At 42.8% G+C, this 25,628-nt stretch overlaps 1 protein-coding gene across 3 annotated transcripts in view; it reads right to left on the minus strand.

Moving 5' to 3' along the window:
- Positions 1-263: 263 nt before the first annotated feature.
- The window catches only part of BNIP3L (BCL2 interacting protein 3 like), a 66,796-nt gene continuing 41,431 nt past the window's right edge, over positions 264-25,628 (minus strand). For 2 of the 3 annotated variants that reach the window (XM_029604087.1, XM_029604085.1), the window contains exon 6: positions 19,152-22,708. In XM_029604087.1, the coding sequence (XP_029459947.1) occupies positions 22,660-22,708 (49 nt within the window). In that variant the 3' untranslated portion in view covers positions 19,152-22,659. Of the gene's footprint in view, positions 3,357-19,151; positions 22,709-25,628 lie in introns of those variants that run through there. The other variant, XM_029604086.1, reaches the window with a different exon arrangement.

Genomic DNA, 25,628 nt, shown 5'->3' on the forward strand with positions numbered 1-25,628 from the left:
GTTGGCATCACAGCAGTGCATGTAAATATGTTAGTGATGATATTACTTTGTACTTTGATATTTTTCCTGTAAAATATAAATGCATAACTCTTAACTGTGTGTGTGTGTGTGTAATGAGGCGGGGGGAGGGGTCAGGCACGTTGTGCAAGGCTATAAGATTCGCCCAGCCATGGGTTCTAGGGAGGGGGGGGGGGGGGCAGTTTTTAAAGTTTGTAACACTGAAGGGAGCTGGGCTATGGTTTGGTGGGCTCGGGACAGAGAATGAATGAATTGGGGGGGGGGGGGGGGGCAGCACAGTAATCGTTATAGCACAGGGCAGCAAAAAACCTAGCACCAGCCCTGACAGGAAAGGTATGTGAAGCACAAAGTGCTAATACCTTTGAGCGCATAGAAAGAAACGTCTTCCTGCACTCCTGGGTTGATCTGGTTAAATCAGCAAATATTCACCCTTTCAGGCCTTTAAAGAACATTTGTCTGTTTCAAAATTACTAATGAAAAATGGAATTTCGATCTTATAAGAACACAAATGTTACTAACAAGGTAGCTTTACCAGAGGTTCCATCAGAAGACATCTCCAAGAAGCCAGAAGGATCCAGGTTACCCGTAGATACATCCTCAGGATCCCTAGATGCTACTGCCCCTTCTTCCAAGCAGGAAAATAAAAGATTTTACTAATAGGTGAGATATAAAACTTCCCTGAGCTGGGATTTTAAAAGTTCCGTCGGTGAAAAAAAAAGAGGACACTAGATTCAACTTCTAGCTGTAATTTCTAACTTTTCCAGCCTGCGAAGTACCACCATCTCTGATAAGAATATCAGAAGTTGCCATACTGGGTCAAAACAAGGGGTCCATCAAGCCCAGCATCCTGTTTCCAAGAGTCCTTTCTACCTTCTCAGAACCAAACCAAGTAGCAGATTTAACACATGTAGCTCTGCTTAGACTGGTTTGGCTGTCTAGGATCCATTTTTGAGATACAACATGCCATTACAATTAAAACGGGGTGCTAAGACTTTTTGCAATAACTTTGAAACCTCCTTCTTTTTACTCTGTCCTATTAGTGGATTTCTGTAGTCGAGTGCCTGCCCCCATGCCTTTATCCTCTGGGGCAAACCTGCACATGTTCAAAAGACAGAGGGGGTGGGGGGAGGGAGAAACTGCTGTTGTGTGCCCACAGCTCAAGTGAAAAATGTTTGATAGCGTTCAAAAGGAGATCCTATCCAGGAAGAGCAGAACCACTTCTTCCTTGATCATCCGTGTCCTGACGTTATGTGCTATATCTGTTGAATATTTCACCTTGTTAATTATGAATATGCCTTTCCATTCCCCAGATGCTTTCCTCACAATAGACAGGATATTGCTGCTCTCCACACCTCTGGGGGGGAGCTTAGGAGGATACAGATTAGAAATGAATCATGGAAAGATGCCATAATTGACTTTAGGTTTCCCATCAAAGTCCTTTTTTTTTTTTTCTCTCCCCATGTGCTCCCTTCTAAGCACATGGAAGGGGAGTTTGACTGGAGATTTACACCTGCCAGGGATTATATTCCAAGCTCAGGGAGGACTCCAAAGTCCTGAAGTTGAAATCAAATTAAAAAAAAAATGAAACTGCCTATCAAGGATAGGCAAAATGGGAAAAATGGGATAGGAAATATGTGCAAACCAAAGCAACCAGCTCGGCTCAGCCAAGTCACCCTGTGCTTAATCTGCGTGTCCGTGCTGCTGCAAACGTTAGCCACTGCAGACCTGGCTACACAGACTCCTCACATTTTCATTCAAACAGTTTGTAGAACTAAAGGTCAGCATGGAAGGTGGAGGTGACACTTTACTGAAGGAGGCACAGGATCACTTAATGCTAATTTTTTTTTTTTATTTCTTGGCAGCCTGGTTTTGTCTTTGGGTTGTTTGTCATGTTTTGTTCTTATTTTTGGTAATACGGTTTGGTTTATTATGTATGTTACATAGCAAGCAATCCCTGTAGCATTAAAAGTTTGTAACTTTGTACCCCGCCCTGAACTTTGGAGGGCATGGGTAAAAATATTTGAAATAAATAAACACTTGCAACTGGCTTCTGGAAGCTATCCGTCCATCAGGGTCATGCAGAAGGAGCTACGTATAATATTGGATTGGATATACAAGGACATTTCAGTTTGCATCACATCTGTGTTTGCTTTCAAAGCTGTAAAGAGTTATAAAGTGAAAGGATGGGGGGAGGGGAAAGGTGAGCAGCTACACGACATTAAAAGGGAAGGCATAATAAATAAGTAGAAATAAAACAGGGAGAATAAGATTGGTTTTGAAGACTTTCCCCCAACTCTGAGCTGTAAGATGCCAGGCCCCAAGATTCTGGGGTGATGAAGGGCACAGGCTCCTGGGACCCTGTAAAAATCTGTTGTAGTCAGGCCAGGGCACCTGGCATTACCTGAGGGCGTCCTGAGGCGGTGCTCATTCCTAGCTGCTCTTATGGGCAAACCCAAAAACTGAGAAAACGTGCATGGCTCACCTGAGTTAGTAACAGCAGCAACTCCTAATTTATTGTCAGTCAGCAAGGATTGTGCGCCAGGGAAAGCTACTAGATAGGGGTAGGGGTGAGGGGCTTTTGCTTGTTTGCTTTAACAAAACTCATGGAGTCCACCTCATCTCCCATGATTTCCTGGCACTGTCTGCATTTTACAGAGAAGGTGCAGCAGCCTGCATCTCGCCCCTGGATCCTGCAAACACCTCTCTCTCTCTCTGCCAGACGGATCTTTAAGCCATAACATGAGATGATTTAATACACACAGGCTTAAGACTCCTTTACCAGGCCTCAGACAGAACAGAGTTAAATTTTAGCTTAGGTTTTACTTAGCACATGCGTTAAAAAAACATCTGGCCCCATGGGCTGCAGTAAGTTAATAGCAAGCACATGGAACTGGAGTAAAGAATAAAATAAAGCAGTAGTAAGTAAAAAAAAAAGCCCCAAACAGGAGTTAAATGCAGAAAAGCACAGTAACTGGCATAAAGCTAGTAAGAGCTGAGGTATTGCCTATTTGCTGAGAAATGTGATCTAAGGGGACCTCTGGTGTGATTGGTGGCACACTGCTGTCCATCTGGGTTCCTGCTTGCAACTTGCTGGGATGTTAAAGGCCATTTTGTCAGTGCTGGGTGGCCTTAAACGAGCTCTGGATTAGATGTTGGAGGGTTTCTTGATTAGGAGTGTGGTGGTAGTTGCAATTGATTGGTGTCTTCTGTGCTGTTTGTTCTCTTGCTGATTTTCCATCCTTTTTGGCTTTTGTGTTCTTGAGTGAATCTGTTGAGTGACTGATTGTTGGTACATGCAGGTCAGTCTTTGGTATTTTCCATTTTTGAGTCTTAGGTTCCTGAAAAAACAGAGTAGGTGTTGGAGGCTGTGGCGAGAATGGAATGTAACAGAGGGGGTGTGAGTGAGGGAACAGATGAGTGTGCCAGATAGGTGATGCATAATGCCAAAAGGTGTGTGCTATCAAGCTGTTAGTACCCATCCAAGAGAGTTTACAGGTTTTACTTTTATGTCAGGGAGTAAACAGACACCTAGAACAGAATAGTACTTATTTTGGCACTGTGCATGCAGACGTTTGGGCACAAAAACACCTACTATTCTGCTTTCAGTGCCTTCTCCAGTGAGCTCACACTGAATTACTTGTTATATCTTGGCAAAAAGACCTCATATGCGATACTGGTGTCAAGCGGGGATACACAGCACCAAAGTGCATGCTATTCAGTGGTAGGTGCCTGCCCCAGAGAGCTTACACTTTGGTTTGACTTTTATTTCAAACTTACCCGGTGGCTAGCCTTTGCCATATTTCTCTTCAGTGAAAGTTCAAGTGAGCATAGGCTGTGAAAGGATGTAGGTGTCATGGCTGCATACAGAAAATCTGAAGACACCACTGAGAATCTTCATATGTGCACTGCATACAACTTGAATATTCAGCGAGTAGACATGGTTCCTGTTACAGTACGCCATTTCTGTCCCATGTGGGGTGCTGCAAGCAACATGGGTGCAAATTGATTGCACCCATAACATTTGGCATGCCAGCGATAATCAAAAAAAGCACAGTCTGTTGCTGCTCTGTAAGCTGCTGTGGATACTTAATTTAGTCCCTGAGCCTCAGTGTCTGACTGAAAAGCTTTGAAAATGATGACAGTCCATTCCACCTACTACCGCCATTGGATTCTGGAATAAGCCAGTGGCAAGAAAATGCAAGGTACTGAGAAGCTTGATCAAGCCTAAAATGGCATACCCATGAGCTTTGAAAATGGCCACAGCTACCTCCTAGTCCTACTAGACCTCAATAATGATTGAACATCTCTCCGAAATTGGTGCAAATGAAAAAACCCTAGAATGGTTCTCATCCTATCACAAAGAGCCTACCAGGTGTCAATCAACGACACCCCCTAAAGAAAATAAACCTTGACACCGGAGTTCCCCAAGGCTCCGCTCTATCTGCGACACTCTTCAACATTTATCTTCTCCTGATATGACACTTCCTCTCAACCCTTAATCTGACCCACTTCATATACGTGAATGATATCCAAATACTAATCCCACTACACAACACTCTGGAAGATACCTACAAAAAAACAGCCACTTACCTCACCAAAATAAAGCAACTACTAACCAACATGAAACTCATCCAAAACATCAATAAGACAGAAATAATCATGCTGGATAGAAGGAACAACTCTCCTCACCTACCACCACTCAACATAATGAACCAAAAGGTGGCAATCTCCCCTGTCACCCATGCCTGCAACCTAGGAGTCATAATAGACAATGAACTATCATTCAAGAACCACATTACTGCTAAAATCAAGGACGGATATCACAAACTCCTTACCCTACGACAGCTAAAACTTTTCCTTTCCCCCAACGACTTCAGAACAGTCATTCAACTACTCTTCTTCTCCAACCTGGACTACTGCAACTCCCTGCTATTCAACTTACCTCTCACCACCATCCGACCACTCCAAATCCTTCAAAATACAGCCACCAGAATACTCACAGGAACAAAAATACATGATTACTCCAACACTTATATCACCACACTGGCTCCCAATAAAATTCAGGATAGAATACAAAATACTATCCATATTACACAAAATAATATACGAAAAACAAACTGGCTACGTACAGCTATAAAACTCCACTTACCAAACCGAAACCTCCGATCAACTAACAAAGGTCTATTAAAACTTCCACCTGCTCGTTCCAAACAACTTACTTCAACTCGGAAGAGAGCCATATCCCTAGGAAGTCCCAAATTCTGGAACTCCCTCCCAACCGAACTTAGAACCCAGCAAAATTTAAAAACCTTTAAAAAAGAACTAAAAACTTGGATGTTTACCAAAGCCTATCAGTGGAACCAATGCAAGCACGTAATATAACCTGTACAGTTTGACATCCGAACCATGTTTATAACGCCTACATTAACTATGTTTAACAATCGCATGAATCTTTTGAACACTCTGTTAAACATCGAAACTATGTAAACCGATAAAACTCGATAAATAAATAAATAAGAAGCCTTGCGTAGGGTACCAAACAAGAACTTTCTTCTGCATTCCCAAGGAGCCAGTCCCATTTATTCCGAGGGTCTTCAATGCTTGAGAGACCAAACCCGGGAACTAATTTTTAAGAAGGAAACAGAGTAGAGTTTGATTTGGCTCCAAAGGTGTGGAAATGTTCCCTATCACCATCATCGGTATCATTTTGATTCACCTGCATTTGAGTTTAGTCAGGCAGTATTGTGTCATGGTGCTTGGCCGCAGAGCCAAGTGGGGAAGGACTTGGAATGCATGGACCAAGCTTGGTAGGCACCATTGATACAGAAGACAAGCCCTGGAAAAGGAGGTCCATTCTAAGCGCCACAGGCTCGAGCCTGACATCCTGAGAGTTACTAGCTCATGAAGACTAGGCCTGTGGCTCAATCAAGGAAGAGATACTCTCCAGAAGAAGGGAAATCGTCTCACTCATCCATGCAATGCTGACACAGATTTAAAGAAAGCTGCGGCTGAATAACCCTAAAGTGGAATGCAGCATAAATAGATAAGTGCTTAGGCTTCCTCGCCGCGGGTGCCATAGATATAAGCATGCAGCATGGTCAAAGCTCACGCTTGGAATATGCGTGCATAAAACCTGTGCTCAAAATGGACACACACAAAGTGTGCGCACACAAATACGAGAAGTATACACACCAAGCCTGCATGCCCAATTTAGTGCCCAGTACACCAAGGTGCCTAAGTAGGGTGCACAAACAGGCACACAGGCGCAACTGAGTGGCCCACAGCACAAAAATGCATGCAAACACCTCACTTCTTACCACACACTCAAAAAGGGAGAAGCTTGCGGGCGGGACCTAGCCAAATGGCTGCTCAACCTGCCATGCCTGCACTGCCTCCTCAGCTCAAGGAATTCCTGAAAGTTGTGAGCAGGCCAGCCTATGATTTTTTTTTAATTTTTAATTAGAAAAACGTTCATCTGAGCTCAGTCCTCCATGGCTGAGAGCAGGAACAGGTTCTGGGTATAAGGTGAGAGAGATAAGCCCATACCTCCGAGCCTCTATCAGCCTGCAACCACTAATCATACGCTAGGGCCAGGCACCTCAAGGACACTCTGACAGAGACCGCATGGTATCCCTCAGGAAAGCAAGCAGCACTATATAGCCATTTCGTCCCAAAAAGATGTCATGATGTGGAATGCAGCACAAATGGAAGTGAAAGACTGTGCACCCAGTTGGGCACCTAGTTGGCCGCGCACCTAAACACACATACTTTTGTGCACACTTTTTTTTTTGTGTTCATCCGTTTTGGGCACAGGCTTATGCTTCTTTGCCATAAGTGCCATGGTTTTAAGTGCCTAGATTATGCACGTATAAAACCTGTGCCCAAAACGGATGAACACAAAAAAAAAAAAGTGTGCACAAAAGTATGTGTGTTTAGGTGCGCGGCCAACTAGGTGCCCAACTGGGTGCACAGCACTGTTTGATTGCACAACTGAGCTTGCAGGAGCATGCTGACGGCCCGCCTCGAGAAAAGGTGCAAAATCTCATCGTGGCCTACTACACACCAAAAGAGAGAAGCCTGAAGCGGGGCCTAGACACACGGCTGCTCAACCCGCCAAGCCTGCACTACCACCTTGCTTCACAGAACTCCCCAGTCGTGAGTGGGACAGCTGAACACCGAAGTAGCGAACTCTGTCTCCTACTTTCCTCTCACTGCTGTACTTTTTCTTTTTTAAATAGCAAAAAACTTTTACCTGAGTTCAGCCTTCCCTGGCTGACAGTAGAAACGGGTCCTGGCTATGAGAGGAGAGGGCAAAGCCTTCACCGCTGAGCCTCTCTTGGAAGCAGGTCCCAGCTACGGAGGAAGAGGGCTACAGCCTTCCCCACCAAGTCTGTCTCAGAAATGAGTCCCAGCTAAAGGGGGAAGAGCTAAGGCCTTCACCACTGAACCTCTTTTGGCTTTCAACCGCTATTGGAATTTCTGGTTCATGGGTCCCAGACTGAGGGCACTCTACTGAGGGAGGGACCAAACAGTGCTCCATAGCCACTGTTTGTTGCAGGCATTAGGAGCATCAAATGTGTTTGGGAACTTGCCAGGTACTTGTAACTTGGATTGGCCACTGTTGAAAACAGGATACTGGGCTTGATGTACCCTTGGTCTGACCCAGTATGGCATATCTTATGTTGTATATTCAATAGTGCAGCTGTACTATTGAACATACCTCCAAAGTTAAGAGGATAGGTTTATTTGGCTAACTTTGCTATTTGCTCAATGACTGAATATAGACCTCAGTCTTTCACATTAATCTTTGAACACAGCACCAATTTGACATACTTGACTGATCCCTTCTCACTGCATAGGCAGTCAGTACAGGCTGTGCTCTGTTTGAAGCAGTTAGGAAATACAAGAGATAGATGCCTTTAGTCTTTTTCAATTCCTTTATTGAAGTGGAGACGTAAAAGAATGATATAGCCCAACTCTGGCCGAGTTTCGCCGTTTATGACGGCTGCCTCAGGGGCTTAAATGTATAATCATGGACTCTTGATTTTGGAACAGGTAGTGTACTTGTTTATTAATTGTATTTGTGTCTGTCTGATCCGCAACAATATTAGATCTTATCGTTCGTACAGTTAATCATATTCTAGTGAATATGATAAATCTAATCGCTCCTGGATTCAACAATTACACTGGTCATATAATGCAGCAGATATCATTGATACTCCTTAGAGTCAACTTCTGAAACCGGGTCTCCACTTGTGATATCAAACATGAATCACTAGAATATGATTGACTGTACAAACGATAAGATCTAATATTGTTGCGGATCAGACAGACACAAATACAATTAATAAACAAGTTCACTACCTATTCCAAAATCAAGAGTCCATGATTATACATTTAAGTCCCTGAGGCAGCCGTCATAAACAGCGAAACTCGGCCAGAGTTGGGCTATATCATTCTTTTACGTCTCCACTTCAATAAAGGAATTGAAAAAGACTAAAGGCATCTATCTCTTTTGTATTTCCTAACGGCTTTCATAGATCGCCTACCTTTGTGCTTTTTGGGACCTCTGTTTGAAGCAGCACATTTGCTTCCACAAATGCTGTTTCTTTTCTAACATTGCAGCTTTAAAAAAAAAAAGTTGCTTGATTTTAAACTCAAAGTTCCTCTTGGGGTTTATAGAGTTTTGAGATTTTTGAGTTAGAAAATATTTAAAATTCTGGGGCTCGATATTGAAAGTTCGTTCAGCGCTCAGTAGCTGGCTAGATAGTGGGTAGGTCGTGGGCGAAACAGAGTAACACTACTTAGCTGGATAACTTATCCGGCTAAGTAGCGATATTTAGCCTTAGCAGGATAAGTTATGCGGGTATGTTATACCTCCCCATGAGCAGGTTTAACTTAACCGGATATAACTTATTCGGCTAAGTAGCAGCTTGTATGCAGATTTTCAGCGAAAATATCCCTTGTAACTTAGATAAGTCATATCCGGCTAAGTTACTTTACGGTTCATTTACTAAGGTTTTTCTCCCATTTTATGTCTATGGGAAAAATGTTTACTAAATCAGAGCTTTAAACAGCCAGCTTTCAAATTTGGGCCCCTGATGTTTTACCTTGCTGGTACATTGGCTCTGACTACCTATTACTGCCTACAGACCAAAAAATTGTTAAGCAGTGACTAAGGAAAGCTCTCAGAATGTCATCTTCTTTCTAAAACAGGCTAGCTTTAAAGTGCCATCTGGCTCAACCATAACCTCTGCTGTGAGGAAAGAGAGTGTAAAATGGTAAGGGCTTGCTTCACTGGAAGGATGTTGGTATATTAATTGGCAAATAAGTTGCGTAGGACAGACTGGCCAAAGATGGAATCTTGTCTGCCAGCCTTGTCTAAGCAATAATGGGCTGTAAAGGTATGGAGAGAGCTCCAGGTAGCAGCTTTACAAATGTCAGTAAGTGGCACCGAGCGGAGGTGCGCTACTGAAGTCGCCATGGCCCTGATAGAGTGTGCCTTGACACGGTCTTGCAGCAGAATGCCTGCCTGTTGATAGCAAAAGGAAATACAGTCCGCTAACCAGGAAGAGAGGGTCTGCTTTCCCACAGGTTTACCCAATTTGATGGTATCAAAAGAGACAAACAATTGAGTGGACTTTCTGTGGGCGGCTGTACGGTCTAGGTAGAAAGCTAGAGCACGTTTACAGTCGAGAGTATGCAGAGCCTGTTCTCCTGGATTTGAATGGAGCCTGGGAAAGAAAGTGGGAAGTATAATGGATTGATTAATATGAAACTCCAATACTACCTTAGGTAAAAGGGTGAGTGCGGAGTACTACCCTGTCATGCAGAAGTTTAGTGTAAGGCAGGTAGGTGACTAAGGCCTGCAACTCACTAATTCTGCAAATGGATGTGATCGCCAGAAGAAAAATCACCTTCCAGGTGAGATAGCGGAGATCACATGATTGGAGAAACTCAAAAGGCGGTTTCATGAGTCCCCCCAAAGCCACGTTAAGGTCCCAAGAAGGGGCCGGAGGGCTCAATGGAGGTTTTAGGTGCAGCAAGCCCCTCAAAATGCGTGTTACCAGGGGTTGTACCGATATGGAGACATCCCCGACACCTTTATGGAAGGCGGCCACCGCACTGACATGAACCCTGATAGAGGAAGTTTTCAGGCCTGACTCTGACAGGTGCCAGAGATAGTCAAGAAACTTCGCTGTGGAACAAGTGAAGGGGGATCAATGGACATGGAAATACACCATATTGTAAACCTGTTCCATTTATAGCAATAAGACTTTCTTGTGGAAAGCTTTCTCGAAGCTACCAGGATACAGGAAACCGGCTCTGAAAGGTTAAGAGGTTGAAGTATTAACCTTTCAACATCCAGCCAGTCAGAGATAGGGCCTGGAGGCTGTGGTGACGTAGGCATCCGTCATTCTGAGTGATCAGAAGCAGGTCCTTCCCCAGAGGAATGTGCCGGCGAATTGATAGATCCTGAAGTATTGGAAACCACACCTGGCGTGGCCAGTGAGGGGCTATCAGAATCATCAATCCCATTGTCCTTTCGTAACTTCACGAGAGTCTTCGAAATGAGTGGAAGTGGAGGGTATGCATAAAGGAGACCGCTGGTCCACAAGAGGTAGAAAGCAACTCTTGGCTGCAAGTGTTGGCTGCGAGTGAGAGAGCAGATGTTTCCTACTTAGCGGTTGTGGATTGACACAAAGAGGTCTATGTGAGGTAACCCCAGCGTTGGGATATTGCTACTGTGGGGTTGAGGGACCACTCGTGCGGTTGAAAAGTGCGACTCAGCTTGTCTGCCAACACATTGTCCACTCCTGGCAAGTAGGTGACCCTGAGGCAAAACGAGTGGAGAAAAAGTTTCCGCCCATATCTGTGCAGCTTTCTGACACAGGAGGTAGGAGCCCGTTCCCCCTTGTTTGTCGATGTACCACATGGCCACCTGGTTGTCAGTTTGAATCAGGATGACCTTGTTGGTGAGGTAATCCTGAAAGGCCCTGAGAGCATATCTGATTGCACGAAGCTCTAGGAAATATGTCTGGTGTTTGGCTTCCTCTGGAGACCAGATGCCCTGAGTTTGCAGGTTTGCAACATGTGTACCCCAGCCAAGGTTGGAGGCATCTGTTGTCAAGGTTATTTGAGGTTCTGCAACCTGAAATGGAAGGCCTTGAAGAAGACTGGATTGGTTTATCCACCAAGCCAGCGATAAGCGGAGGTGGTAGGTGATGTGGAGAATAGTGGACATTGGCTGAGAAGACTGAATCCACTGCATTACTCTCATGGCAAGGCGGGCCATCGGAGTGACATGCACCGAGGAGGCCATATGACCCAGTAAGATCAGAAAGTGATGTGCAGTTGAGTGTTGTCGAGACTGCAGTTGATGGGCCAGAGATGCGAGAGTGAGAGCCCGATCCCGGGGTAGGAATGCTTTCGCTTTTAAAGTGTCCAAGTCGGCCCCTATGAATGATAGGGTTTGAGATGGAACTAGCCTGGATTTTGGATAGTTTATGAGGAACCCTAGGGAAATCAGGGTATGCAAAGTGAGACGTAGGGATGTCAGCGCAGTTTGATGAGTGGGAGCCCTGATCAACCAATCAGATGTGCGTGTAAGCATCTGGACGTCTAGAGAGCAGAGCCAGTCTTCCCTTTGCAGAAGGGGGAAGTAGAGAACCAAAGGTCACATCTTTAAACTTCTCTCTTTTTAGGTATTTGTTTAAGATGCAAAGGTCCAGTATTGGGCGAATGCCACCTGACTTTTTTGGGATTAGAAAATACCTGGAATAGAATCCCTGGCCCTGCTGAGAGAAGGGTACTGGTTCTATTGCCCGGGACTCAAGGAGGATGGAAACTTCCTGATCGAGAAGGTGAGAGTGGTAGGATGTTCCCCACATCAGCCGAGGTGGGGAATCCGGTGGAACGGTAAGGAAGTTGAGGTGGTAACCTTGAGTCACTACAGCTAGTACCCACTGATCTGTCGTGATCGTGTGCCACATGCTGGTGAAGTGGCACAATTGACCTCCTATGGGTAAGGAAGGAAGAGGAGGTTGGGAACTGCTCTCCAGGAAGGAGTCAAAATCCGGACGCCGGGCCTGGCTGTGTCTTTTGGGTCCAAGGCTGTCTGGATTGACCTTTTTGCTAAGGCCTGGAGGGATGACTTCTGGAAGCCGGAGGGTAATATCTCCTTCTGAAAGATCTCTTGGAAGAGAAAGAGTAATCAGAAGGTACTAAGGAGAGTCTCATGGTGGTCCTTGAGCTGCGCCACTGTTTCTTGAATCTTTTCACCGAAAAGATTATCACCAGCACAGGGTAAGTCAGCTAACCTTTCCTGTACTTCTGGCATGAGGTCAGAAGACTTGAGCCAGGTCCATCTTCTTGCACTTATTCCTGCTGCAGAGATCTAGAGGCAGAGTCGAAGATGTCATATGCAGCACGGACATCATGTTTGCCAGCATCTAGACCTTTTTGAGCAAGGGTATAAAGCTGGTCTTGAAACTGTTCCGGTAGAGATTCAGAAAAATCTTGGATCTTTTTGAACAGGTCCCTATTATACTGAGTCATGTATAATTGGTAGGAGGCAATGCGAGAAATTAGCATTGAACCATGAAATACACGCCTGTCCAATGCATCCAGGAACTTTTGTTCTTTTCCTGGAGGTATAGAAGAATAAGGCTTGGACTGTCTTGCACTTTTCTGGGCTGACTCCACCACCACTGAGTGATGATCTAGCTGTGATCGTTGAAAACCAGGAGCTAACTGTACTAAGTAAGTAGCATCTGTCTTTCGATTGACAGGTGGTACAGAACCTGGATGCTCCCAATTTCTTTTCAATAGATCAATAAGGATCTCATTTATTTATTTATTTATAGATTTTTATATACCGGTGTTCCTGTATTAAAATACAGATCAGATCGGTTTACATTGAAACATAAAAATTACGCCAAGAGGCGGTACATATAACAAGGTTATAGAACTTGGAAAACATGGAAAACAGGTTCGAAAAATAACATTGAGAAAATTGTATAGTCTCTTTGAGAAACCAAATCATAAAATAAGGCGTAATTGTCTAAGATAAATGTGATCTGCAGAAGGGATTGCGATGGTGAGAAATCTTGATAGCTGGAGGTAAAAAATAATCAAAGTTCTGGAAAAGCTTGGCTAAAGAAGCCAGGTTTTAATTTTCTTTTTGAAGGAAGCGAAGCAGATCTCAAGGCAGATGTCTGGCGGGAGCATGTTCCATTGGACGGGTCCTGCTAAAGAGATGGTACGTTTCTGATGTAAGGATATTGTTGAAAGAACATAGAGTGTGCCTTTATAAGCTCCTCTGATAGGTCTAGATGAAGAGTGAAAACGAAGTTGGGTACTTAAGTGGAGTGGGGGATATGTTGTAAATAGATTTATGAATTGCTGTGTATACTTTATAGAGAATCCTTTGCTTAATAGGCAGCCAGTGGAGGAGTTTTAGTATGGGGGTTATATGGTCTCTTTTATTTGTATTGGTAAGGATTCTAGCTGCAGAGTTTTGAATCATCTGGAGGGGTTTGATGGATGAGGGTAGGGAGGCCAAAAAGGAGCGAGTTGCAATAATCGATTTTTGTTAGAATAATGGCTTGTAGAAACCATCCGAAAATCATTGAAGTGGAGAAGTGGTTTCAATTTTCTCAGGACAAGAAGTTTATAGAAGCAGTCTTAGTGGTGGTGCTTATAAATTTTTTGAAGTTAAGCTGATTATCTATCATGACGCCTAGATCACGTACATATGGTGAGTGATTAATTATAGGAGTGGTAGAAATGAGTGGGACAGCTGGGTATATTAGATTGTTATTAACGTCATGATTGATAATTAAGATCTCGGTTTTGTTGTTGTTGAGAATAAGGCTGAGACTGGATAGAAGATGATTGATTAGTTGCAAGCAATTATTCCAGTGAATCAAGGTTTTGTGTAGGGATTCTGAGATTGGGATGAGTATTTGGATGTCATCCGCGTAAATGTAGTGTGTTAGGTTTAGATTATTAAGAAGACGACAGAGAGGGAGAAGGTAAATGTTGAAAAGGGTTGGAGAGAGGGAGGAACCTTGAGGGACTCCTTGATTTGCTGGGACCGGGTGTGATTCTTTGTTGTTTATCTTTACCTTGAATTGTCTATTAACCAGGAAGGACTTGAACCAGCTGAGTACTGTTCCCTTAATGCCTATGTCTATCAGACCTTGTAATAAAGATGAATGGTTGACAGTGTCAAAAGCCGCAGAGAGATCTAAAAGAATAAGGAGGTGAGGTTGTTTTTTATCCATATTAGTTAGAATATTGTCGGTGAGAGAGATAAGTAGGGATTCAGTGCTTAACGATTTACGAAAACCGTACTGGGAAGGTGCAAGAATGTAGTTTTCTTCCAGGTACTCTGATAGCTGTCTATTGACTATCTTTTCCATAATTTTGGCGATCATTGGCAAATTGGCTATTGGGCGGAAGTTAGCTGGATCTGTGGCCGGAAGATTTGGTTTTTTAAGAAGAGGTTTAAGAATTGCTAGTTTAAGTTGGTCAGGAACTAGACCTTAGGAAAGAGAGCAATTAATGATATCGGCAATTGGCTTTGAAATGGTATTCCTTATAGCAATGAGGAGGTTGTTTGGAATTGTGTCTAAGGGATGAGAGGATGGTTTCATTTCTTGAGAATATTTTCGATCTCAAGAGCTGATGTGGTTTTCAAAAGTTTCTAGAGTCGTATTTAGTTTTGGTGGAGTATTTAGGTGGAGATGGAGGAGAAGGAACTAGATGAAGAGAAAAGAAGACAGTCAATTTATCAATTTTTTCCTTGAAGTATTCAGCTAGTTCGGAGGCTTTGTTGAGAGCTTGATCATCTGGGATGGTAGGAGGGGTTGGTTTAGTGAGGGCAGAAACGTAGGAGAAGAGTGCTTTCGAATCAAAGATGAAATGATGTATTTTTTTAGAGAAAAAGTCTCTCATAGTTTTAAGAATGTTGATCCTGTAGGCATTGAGAGTGGTTTTGTATACAGCTAATGTTGTGGGGGATGGGTTTTTTCTCCATGTGTGTTCTTTATTTCTTAGTTTTTGTTTAAGCAGCTTCAGTTCAGTGGTGAACCAGGGTTTTCTGTTGTCAGGCGAAGGTTGTACTACTTTGGTGATTGAAGGACAGGTTAGATCTGCGATTTTATTGGTGATGTTGCACCATGAAGATATGGCTGTAGAAGCGTTTGGAGAGATCAAGTTGAGATAATTCATTAGAGAGATGGTTGCTAAGAAGGTCTGTGGAACAGGGTTTCCTAAATTGGATAGTGGTTTTTGGGAATGAAGTGGGAAGATGTCCTGAGAGCTTGAGTGTCGTGTTGATAATTTGATGGTCCGTCCAAGGGACAGGAAAACAAGAGGGTGAATCAGGGGGCAAGATACACTGATTAATGAAAATAAGGTCCAACGTGTGGCCTGCTTTATGGGTTGGGCTTTTTATTATTTGTGTGAACCCATATAGCTGAGTGATGAAAGTAGGGTAACACAGTTTGCTGTTTGTGGTGAAGCATCGACATGTATGTTGAAATCTCCCAATAAAATGGCAGGTTTATCTGGGTTGAAATATTTGGCGGGTAAGTTCAATGACCGGAGAGGGGTCAGAGTCTATAGTTCCAGGAGGAGCGTTAGATTAGGCCAATTTGTAGATGCTCGGATTTAAAAACTGCAAACTCTATGTTCGATGTGATCTCATGTACTGGAATAGACATGATTTCCTTAGGAGCATCAATGAATTGGGAGTACTTCCAGCATTTTGTGCCTGGAGTCCTCTTCTGTCCGAAGCTGAAAAGGAATTGTTTCAGACATCTTTATAAAATTAATGAAAGACAAATCCTCTGGAGGAGAGGGCTGTGAAGGTAGATCATCAGTGTCCTGGGACGTATCATAGGTCCAGGGATTATAAGGCTCGTCACCAGTTCCTATGGGATCAGATGGGAGAAATGGTGCTAATCCTGAAGGTCCAGGCCTAGCATCGATGGAGTCGGAGGTGGCACCGAAGGCATCGATGGAGGCATTGAACGCATCGTAGGCATCGAAGGGGGCACAGATGGAATCTGCGACATCGATGGACGCATCGGTGGCAGCACTCCGGAGGGCGGAATGGAGAACGGTGTTTCTTCTTCATCTGATAAGGGTATCGGTGTGGAAGGAATTGGAGCCACCGGCTCCCTCGGATCCACCGGTGGAAGAGCACCAATTAATGCATCCATTCTAGCCAGTAGCGGTGCAAGAGCCATAGGTATTGGGTCGGTGACCGGCACGGGAACCAGCACTGGTATCGATGGAGGTTTGAACCCCTGGAGTGCTTTCTCGATAGCCTCTTCTATCATCTGATCCAATTCCTCGCGTAAACCTGGAGCCCTGGATCCGGAGTAGGAGGCAGCACTGGCATAGCCGGAGGGTCCACCGGTGAAAGTGGAGTTGCAGCTCCCGGCACCTGTTCAGGTGGGGAATGCCTTGGTGACCTAGACACAGAAGAGGGTGGGGCCTTTTCTGGATGGAATTTCTTTGTCGGTGGCTCAGATGACGTCGATGCCAAGGGCTTGCCTGTATCTGTGGCCTGAGCTTTTCGATGGCGGTGTCGACGTTTTTCACGGTGTTCTCCTGGTCCTTTTCCCGCGGAGAGACAGGAGGAGTCAACAATCGCGGAGTCGTCAAAGCCAGTCGGGCAACAGCAATTTCACGGTGCTGGCACGAAGTAGCAGCACTGGTTCGGACTTTGAAGCTATCGATGAAGTCGGGATTTTAGACCGAAAGAAAAGTCCCATCATCTCCAGCCGAGCCTTGCGACCTTTTGGTGTCATTTGGGCACATTTGGTGCAAGTTAGGACATCATGGTCGGACCCCAAGCACATCACGCAGACCGTATGAGAGTCAGTGATGGAAATTGTTCGAGTGCAGTCGGGGCACCGACGGAAACCCGATGCCATGGCCACGACAAAATTTAGCCACAGTGTGGTTGATGGCCGGTAGGCCACGAGGGAAAACTTCGACAGGAATAGACTGGAAGCAGGTAAAAAAAACTCACTGTTCGACCGCGGAGTAAAATTATTGATAGAGGGACCCCTATGGGGTAAACATTTTTAAATTTTATTGAAGAAGTTCCTTGAGGAGAATTCCTGTCAGGAATATCTGAAGAGCTCCTTAACCCGCGTGGCTACTGCTGCGCGGAAAAAAGAAGACTGAAGGGGGACCCCTGCTGGATGCAGGGTTGGTGCTATGCTGGACATGCCCAGTAGGTGCCAGTCAAAGTTCTAGAAACTTTGACAAAAGTTTTCCGTGATTAGGCTCCATCCTGATGATGTCACCCATATGTGAGGACTACCATCCTGCTTGTCTTGTGAGAAATTTAAGAAATTCTGGAGGCAAAGATTATGGGCTTTATTTTGGTCCACACATAGTATAAGTACTAGTAGTAGTGAAGTAATTTAAAAAGAAAAAAAAAAACAAAAACATCGTTGCCTCCCATTAGCTGACAGAGGGTCAAACCCAATCATTTTGGGCTGGTATAAAAGAAAGACAAAGAAAAGACCTTTGCTTCTTAGGACTATATCCCAAAATGTCCCCTCTTTTCTGATTTCCAATATCATATACATTCATCTCAGGAATCAGATGTGAAATGAACACGTCTTACCATCATTGACTTCAGCATTGATCTCCTCCCCTTGCAGGAATACACAAATTGACAAAAATGGTTGCATTGCATACCCTCCAGGATCATCCTGTACAACACTGCAAGTAATTTTGAAATCTGCAGCCATGGATAGGCTCAGCACCTCAACAATCCAAGCCTAGAGGAAACAATTATGCTTCTGGCCCCACTTCCAATCTGTCATGGGAGTATCCTGAATGGCAGCTACGCTTTCAGCTAGACCCCATAGCCTTAGAATGATCAGGTATAAAACATCCTCACTCTGCTTTTGGGGAAGGTTCCAACTATAGACAGAAGAGGAACATCAGAAAGTCTTAGTCAATCCTCAGGAGACTGCGGTCTCAGTCAAGGACATGATCATAAATTTCTGCTTCAGAGCCACTGACAATGGTCAGAAGTAGAGATCTGGAATTTCAAACCAACAGAATTAGGGTAGCTATTCAGAAAATGGAGGAGCTCAATAATAACTGGAGAATTTGGCACTCACGTGCTTTTCCATTTTTGACAGAAACATACAGTGTTACTATATAGAAACAAAATGGGATAGCAGGGTCACAAATGTTAAGCATACAGGGCAATAAACTTGGAAATCTCTCTCGCATCCATGGAAGAGCTCATCATAAAAGAATACATCACTGATCTCTGTCCAGGAGCCAATAATTCTTCCCTCATCCTCATCTAGATACAGTTAGGTTTGCTTATAAAAAGCATTTTAAAATACATCCAAGCAGTTTACTTAAATGAATCTATCCCTCAAAATGAGGCACTTTTTATTTGGTAAAGAGAGATTGAGTGCTCTTGTAATTATAAAATTGATTTTCTAAATCATATGATTCAATCGACCTAGTCAAAGCCAGACAACTATAGTAATAAATTGCCATAGGTACAACATCAAGAACCTTTATCTCCTGATAACTTAATTCCACCACATAATTAATCGTTTTTACAAAGGTCAGAATTCACACACGTCAAGGACATAATACCAAAAAAGGCATTCAGGGCTTGCATCCTATAAATGTTTTTGTCAGATGGATGAAATCCACTGACCCTTTGGCCCTTGTCACATACCAGAAACATCAAGTAAACAATACATGCCATATCATTTCTTGTTTCTATATGAAAATGATTTAAGTTTTATTATTCCTTAAGATTTAAAAATCGATTTCCCTAGAAAATGCAACTGCCCTAGTTTTGAAGCATACCATTGTACAAAAGAAAACATGGACTATTTCTCCCAAGAGAAATACTTTAAGAGCTATCCCGCCTCATTCCAAAGGGCTCTACAGATAGTTTTCTGAGTTTGTTCACAAGGGGGGGTGGGAGAAGGGCAATGCACAGGGATAAGGGTTTTAACCTCAAACTCACGGCTGACTGGTCTCAACACACCTTTACCCATTTTTAAGCTTTGCTTTGAAAACAAAAATGATTATAAATTCTCTGTACAAAACAAAAAAAGTAAAACAGTTTCAGAAGAGTTTTAATGGCACAAAATGATTACAGCTACAACTTATACATGTAAACGGCATATGTTACAAGGTGCTAACTAAATATGTGTAGAATGCATAATCACTTTGGCTCAGTTATAACTCCAACAATGTCAACAAAATGCATCAAAACAAATTAAAATCCTACTCAATTTCTAACAGAGTCTTCTGTTTTCACGGTCTTAAAGAATGTAAATAAATGGGTCTTTGTGGTGGCGAACTTTACCATCTGTTTTTTCTAAACATTGTATTTTGCTTTCCATTTTATTTACAAAGATTTTTAAGCCAGTTTTCGCCAAGTGTATGAAAAATAAAATGTCTGTATTTTGTTTCAAAACTGTAAACAGATATAAAGCTGTTGAAACATTTATCTCACTTCAAATCCCTTGGGCCCCTCCCTGAAAAAAAAAACAAATCTTCTTCAGTTTTCAACAGTTGAAACCCCTTTCCAAATGATCTGCCAACACATTTCGCACTGGACGGTGGTAGCAGGAGTTAAGTGGCCTGTGTTATGTTTGACAGACCCAGCAATGCAACTGGGAGCTTACATTTCACTGATAAACAGCATTTAAGATTTTCTGAAAAAAATACAAAATAAAAATCTATTGAAGAAAAAAAAGATTCTCTCTCTCCAAACTGAAATCTTTTACCTTGAGATTTCAGTTTGCTTTTAATGTGGTTCTTTTACTTTATGAAAGGATAAGAAGATGGCTATCACATATTCATTTCAGAATATTCAACCTAAATGGCTAATGTGCTTTGTAGGTAATGTCCTGGTATATTTTTAAAAGCATACAATATCCCAACCATTTGCTCAATGTGTCCCACAGGTCTGGAGAGATGAAAGGTGGAACTTTATAATACTATGCATAACAATTTTGGGTGGTTGTGAAAACAGCATTTCCTATCTTTGTGGCTAGGTCATGCTTCCTGTTTTGTGGCTCAGTCCCAGTACCAAGAGTACAGAACACATCTTCCATCACCCCACTGTATACCCAAAAGTAGTATTTATTTTCACAGACTCCTGAAGTGCTTAGATGCATGGGATCTGGGTCTATCCTTTAGTCCAAAAGTTTTAAAGTTATTCAGCTATACCATGTATTTAGACTATAGACATTTTTCCTAATTTTCTTTTAATTGCTTCCTCATGCTAAATTCTCTCTTTTCATTCCTTCATATAAAACAAGGTGCATTACTGAGTGCTGAAAAAAATAAACAGCCCCTTTTTTTGTACAGAGGTCTCTCTATTTCATGGTGGATGTCAATATTAGCCAAGCATCTTTGCCATTTTTAGAGCATTCTAGAAAAACTAAAATCAATATTCCTCTCAAAATTAAGTGCTAGGAAATACAATTCAAGTGTTTACTTGGGCTTAAAAAGGGAATGCCTCTCTAGGATTAGCATGCCCTTTCACAGAGTCTGGATTCAGCTTAACAGAGAAAGCTCCTAGCTAAAACCAAGGTGGCTCGTTCAGCCAGCTTAAACAGCTCCTGAGCAACCTGACCTTGAAGGTTAGAAAGTCAGTGGTCAGCATGTCTTCCATTTCCCATAATGAAACAAGACATGCCATCATCACTGTTCTGCTGCTACATCACATGATAGACATGTCCAGCAGCAATAGAGAGCCTCCAGGACCTGCCCTGGTCCAAAGCCTACTGTCTGGTAACTTCCACCTGGCTTGATAAGTCACCCTGAATTTACAGCATGAGAGATCTCCTTTGAGCTCAAGAATTATCATCCAAAAGGGTAGAATAAACACTGTCTAGATTTCATATTTCTTTTTTTTCCTATTTACTAGCTCTCATAAGGCAATGAGAGCCTCATTATGAATCTGTTCCAGTGCCACCTGCATGGGCAAACCAAAGTAGGAATGGGAAGGCATAAAGGATAGTTGACTAGAAGCAAAAGCATTTGGAATGGTTTTCATCTACATCATTAATATGCCATGTCAGTTAAAGGCACACCTAAAATGTGCAGAAACACTACAGGAAGGCACTTCTGCTAATTGGCCAACCTGCCTACATTTATGAAAAGCATGGGGTTAAATTTCCCCAACAAGCCATCCAAATGCAAACACTAGTTTAATGTGTAGGTTACTTATTTAAAGGTTACCTGCTGATTCTTTAAACACCCATATTAAAGTCTATATTCAAACAGTAATTTATTATATCTATGTATGTATAAAACAAGACTCTTTCAGAGTTATGCTACATTTTCTGAAATCCAGAGAAAGTTTACTAAAGGACATTTGTTGCCCTGGTGCTTAGTAACAGATTTGGTACTAAAGCTTCACATTTTGAAAAAAAAAAAAAAAAAAAAAATCACTAATGAAAAAATGCTGAGCTTTCATTGCAAGATGAACACTCAGCATTACTGGTGAGAATTCTATCCTTTTTCAAGTAATGCCACTGACTAACCCACAGATGTCAGACATCATGGAGGAAAAACGTACAATAAAACTAAAAAGACAGAAACAGCATATCAAATACTAATCTCAGAAGACTTGATTTCAAAATGTCAGCCATGCATTTACATAAGGACAAGATGACTCCCAAATATAGTCCCCAATGCTTTAGTAAAAAAAATCAAACATGCGTTCACAATCTGAAGTTCCGCAGTAACTAGAGTTGTCTCTTATGAATTTGAGAAAAAAAAAAAATTCTCTTCTAACATTTGTTTTAAAAAATAAAACTTTACAGTCAAACACTGCTTTAATTAAAAAAAAAAAAAAGTGAAAATGAAGGCCAAACATTTTCCTTTTAAATATCCAAGCTGACTTTTCTACCAGAAATATTAATTTCTTTCAGTTAATAAAATCAGAACTAATTCTAGGGTTAAAAGCTATTAGGTAGGTTGTTATTAAGGTTTTGTGCCATCTTTAGCTTCTGCTAACTAAAGGCCCTTGGAATTATTAGGTTAAAGTAGTATTATATACCACATTGTATGGTAAACTGCTTAAAAGCCAATCTTACATAGATGGTTTATTGAAATTGCTCCAACTATCAATTTAAAATGTGAGGTAATTTTAGTAAACATGCTTAAATGAAATTACATTTCAGGTTTATTTCTATTTAAGACACTGATAGCTGTGGTCAAATATTCAATATTTACACCACAGCTCGTGGGTCAGGTCTGGCTATATTGAAGAAGGAAACAGCATAGCTGATAAAATGTGTTTGCTGGTGTCTGAATAGAAAGAAGCCCTTACACATCAGTAAGACAACTGTAAACTCTGCTAGGCAACTCTGAAGTGTCAGAATAACTGAAAAGGAGGCGGGGTATTGGAAAATCTTCCCAGTACAACATCAACTTCCATCAAGGAGGCCACACAGAATTACTGAATGTAAATATGTCAAAAAAAAAAAAAAAAAAAGACAAAAAAACCCAGGGAGAACAGGTCATGCTTAAGAGGGCGTCAAGCTCAAATGCACGAACATGATGGTAACAAGGTCACAGGCCAAAGGTACGTGCAGGCTTTCCCACTCAGTAGGTGCTGGCTGAAGATGTGGTCAGTCTTTTCCCAATGTAAATTCTGAAAGGAAAGGAAAGAGAAAATGAAATGTGTGTCTCTTGTCCTTCAAGGTTTTTGTTTATCCTCCCCTGCAAGGCTTCTCTCAGAGACTATTGTGATCTGTAGTCATTTCCAGCTGAGTGACTTTTTTCATAGCTCACTGGACAATATGCACTCCTTTGTGATATGAATCTATAACTGTGTAATAAATAACTATGTATGGTTAAATGTATGTGTCCAGCACTGTGCACATTAATAGATTTACTTCTAATTTCTACAGTGCTATCAGCATTTGAACCGATGGTGATTTTTTGACCATCTGATTACACCACTCCTAGTTCTGCAAAGTAAAAACTAATTGGTTATCTGTAATTGTTGCTCTCCAATGAAAAACAGTCCAAAAGGTCCTCGGCTGGAAGCATGCACTAGGCCTCTTTCCAAAACCCTGCAATGCCGCAGTATGAGGACTAATACTCCCTTCTCTCCTGGGACTATGACCAGCACTGAGCCAGCCCAATGGGTGGATGTTTTCCCACACATGATGCCAGTCCTGCTGTAGTGCCATTTCTTGTAGAACTTAGCTAAGCAATTAGACAAACTTTAAAACAGCCATGCAGGCGTAAATGAACGCCCATGGACACGCCATTTTATAACATGCACGCGTATATTTGCAATTCTTATAAAATCGGCTGGACACACGTAAATGTGCACGCCATTTTATATGGATCGTGCATGTGTCATTTCTACTGTGCAAGTAGGTGGAATTTTAATATACACGCGCACCGATGCAATTATCAGTTAAACCACTTCATTCCCACTTTGCCCAGTTAGGAAGTCCTGTCACCCCCCCCCCCCCCCCCCAGCTAACCTCTTTTACCCTACCTGCCCCAACCCTTAAAACCCCACTGACTAGCCTAGTTTTTTTGTTTTATAACTTACACACCAACTATAGCAGAAGTAAAGTTACACGGTAGAGGACCCCGGCGCGTGTTTATGCACGGAAATACTTACGCGCTGGTTTCCATTTAAATTCCTGGAACACTCATGCCCTGCGCGGACCATGCCCCGCCCCCTGTTTGGACCTTTTGTGCACATACCGGGAGATACGCACATCCATATGTGCGCTGGATGCCGGCCCAAGAGGCGCCCATATCTCCCTGATTCAGCGTGCATAGAGCTTTTAAAATCTACCCCTTAGCTTTCACTACTGGAGCAAGCACTTTCCTGAAACTGGGAGGCAACTGTATAATGTGGCTGATTGTACTGCTAAATAACACCTCTAAAGTGAAAGTCTAATATACCAACTCACTGCTCCATCTGTAGCTAATCAACTAATGCAATGGTAGAACCCGTAAACCTCTAGTTTATACACTGCTAGCATTAAAATGCTATGCTCCTAGAAACAGCCATTTTAATTGTTCAGTCAAAAAAGTGCCAAGAACTACAGTACGTGTTTTTGGAGAAAGTACAATATCTCTTGGATTGGTAAAGCAAAGTTGCTTACCTGAAACAGATATTCTCAGAGGACAGCAGGATGTCTGTCCTCACCCATGGGTGACATCATCCGATGGAGCCCGGCACAGAAAATTTATGTCAAAGTTTCTAGAACTTTGACTGAGCCTCTTTGAGCATGCTCACACACACAATACACCACGCATACATGCGGGGTACCCTCAGTCTTGAAACATAGAATTCAATAAACAACATCCGACTATTCATGAAGTGAAAACCCAATTCTGTGGGGAGGCAGGTGGGTTTCATGAAGACTGACATCCTGCTGTCTTTGAAGAACACCTGTTACAGATAAGCAACTTTGCTTTCTCGAGGACAAGCAGGATGACAGTCCTCATACATGAGTAAATCCCTAGCTACAGGCGGCCCACCCCAAACAAAAAAAAAAAGGGATCAACAACAACTTTTGTTGATAACAGGAGGAGGGAGGGGTAGCTTGGACAGAAAGAACAGGACCTAGGAGGGAACAGAGTTGGGTTCTATACCTCAAATAGGTCCCGAAGGACAGATTGGCCAAACCTGCTGTCGCGTCAGCTATCCCTACCTAGACAGTAATGAGATGTAAATGAGTGGATGGAACTTCATGTTGCTGCTCTACAGATATCCTCCATAGGGACTGCTCGCAAGTGGGCCACAGATGCTGCCACAGCTCAAACAGAGCGAGCCTTGACATGGCTCCCAAGATGCAATCTCGCCTGGGCATAACAGAAGGAGATGAAGTCTGCTAGTCAATTGGCAACAGCGATCCCAAACTTGGTCTGGTCAAAAGAAACAAAAAGCTGGGTGGACTGTCTAGGAGCTTCTGTCTGCTCCAGATAGAAGGCCAAGGCTCGCGTGCAGTCCAAACTGTGCAGGACTTGTTCACCTTTATATGAATGGAGCCTGGGAAAGAATGTTGGCAGGACAATGTCTGGTTAAGTTGGAAGTCAGTCACCACCTTAAGCAGGAATTTAGGGTGTATATGCAAGACCACCCTATCATGAAAAAACTTATTATAAGGTGCATAAGTCACTAAGGCCTGGAATTCACTGACTCTGCGTGCTGAAGTGACTGCCACCAAAAATATGATCTTCCAGGTCAGGTACTTCAGGTCACAGGAGCGCAGTGGCTCAAAAGGAGCTTTCATCAGCTGAGCTAACACCATATTGAGGTCCAAGATCCAGCAGGAGGCCTTATGGGAAGCTTCAACTGAAGCAGACCTCGCATAAAATATACAACCATAGGCTGTACAGTGATGGGTTTACCCTCTACACAATGGTGATATGCACCAATTGTACTCAGATGACGCCTGAGTTGGTCTTCAGACCAGCATCTGAAAGGTGTAGAAGGTAGTCAAGCAGTTTTTGTGATGAGCAGGAGAAAGGATCTAGGGCCTTTTGCTCACAGCACACAGAAAACATCCTCTTCAGTCTGTGGGACTTTATGGATG

The sequence above is a fragment of the Rhinatrema bivittatum genome, chromosome 5 (assembly GCF_901001135.1).
Source record: "Rhinatrema bivittatum chromosome 5, aRhiBiv1.1, whole genome shotgun sequence".
Classification (NCBI taxonomy): Eukaryota; Metazoa; Chordata; class Amphibia; order Gymnophiona; family Rhinatrematidae; genus Rhinatrema; species Rhinatrema bivittatum.